Raw genomic sequence first — 850 nt, forward strand, 5'->3', positions numbered from 1 at the left:
AGAGCGTCGAGCTTACGATCGCGAGGTTGTGAGTTCGAATCCCGGACCTCGCTGCGCGTTTTGTTCTTGAGCAAGACATTTTATTTCACGTTGATTCAGTTCACTCGGCGGTAGAAATGAGTTGCGATGTCACAGGTGCCAAGCTGTATCGGCCCCTTTGCCTTTCCCTTGGATAACACTGGTGGCGTGGAGAGGGGAGGCCGGCATCCATGGGCGACTGCTGGTCTCCCATAAAACAACCTTGCCCGGACTTGTGCCTGGGTGGGTAATTTTCTAGGTGCAATCCCATGGTTAGTCATGACCGAAGGGGGTCTCAGCAATAGAAGGGACCCATGGATAAAGAAATAAATGGTTGAAAATCACCGCTCCGCCATTCAAAATGTCACGCCTTGTAAAGCAACATTTAAGTCTCGTTAACCTGTAAAAGACTGTCACCATAGTTCGCATCACGACCGGCAGCGTTTTATATTCTTCAGTTTCCATCCAATTCCAGGTGGGAGGCACAAGAATGGCAGCCCTGCACCATGACTTGTGGTGGAGGGACCAGTCTGAGAGAAGTAAGTTGTATGGAATACGGACCTTCCGGTCAAGCGCGATGGGTAGAAGACCAATCCTGTAAGCAGCTGAAACCTTCGGAATACAAATCTTGTAACACGGATATTTGTCCTCGATGGTATGCCGGAGAATGGTCTCCCGTAAGTACAAACACAAACACCACAATCATCATCATTTTCATCATCATCATCATCATCATCTTCTTCTTCTTCTTCTTCTTCTTCTTCTTCTTCTTCTTCTTCTTCTTCTTCTTCTTCTTCTTCTTCTTCCTCCTCCTCCTCCTTCCTACCCTCTT

At 47.6% G+C, this 850-nt stretch overlaps 1 protein-coding gene across 1 annotated transcript in view; it reads left to right on the forward strand.

Moving 5' to 3' along the window:
• The window catches only part of LOC106868395 (ADAMTS-like protein 1), a 189,964-nt gene that overhangs the window by 153,535 nt on the left and 35,579 nt on the right, over nucleotides 1-850 (forward strand). The window contains exon 6 of the mRNA XM_052973302.1: nucleotides 494-695. Coding sequence (XP_052829262.1) covers nucleotides 494-695 — 202 coding nt within the window. The remainder of the gene's footprint in view (nucleotides 1-493; nucleotides 696-850) is intronic.

Source organism: Octopus bimaculoides, chromosome 15 (genome assembly GCF_001194135.2).
Source record: "Octopus bimaculoides isolate UCB-OBI-ISO-001 chromosome 15, ASM119413v2, whole genome shotgun sequence".
Lineage (NCBI taxonomy): Eukaryota > Metazoa > Mollusca > Cephalopoda > Octopoda > Octopodidae > Octopus > Octopus bimaculoides.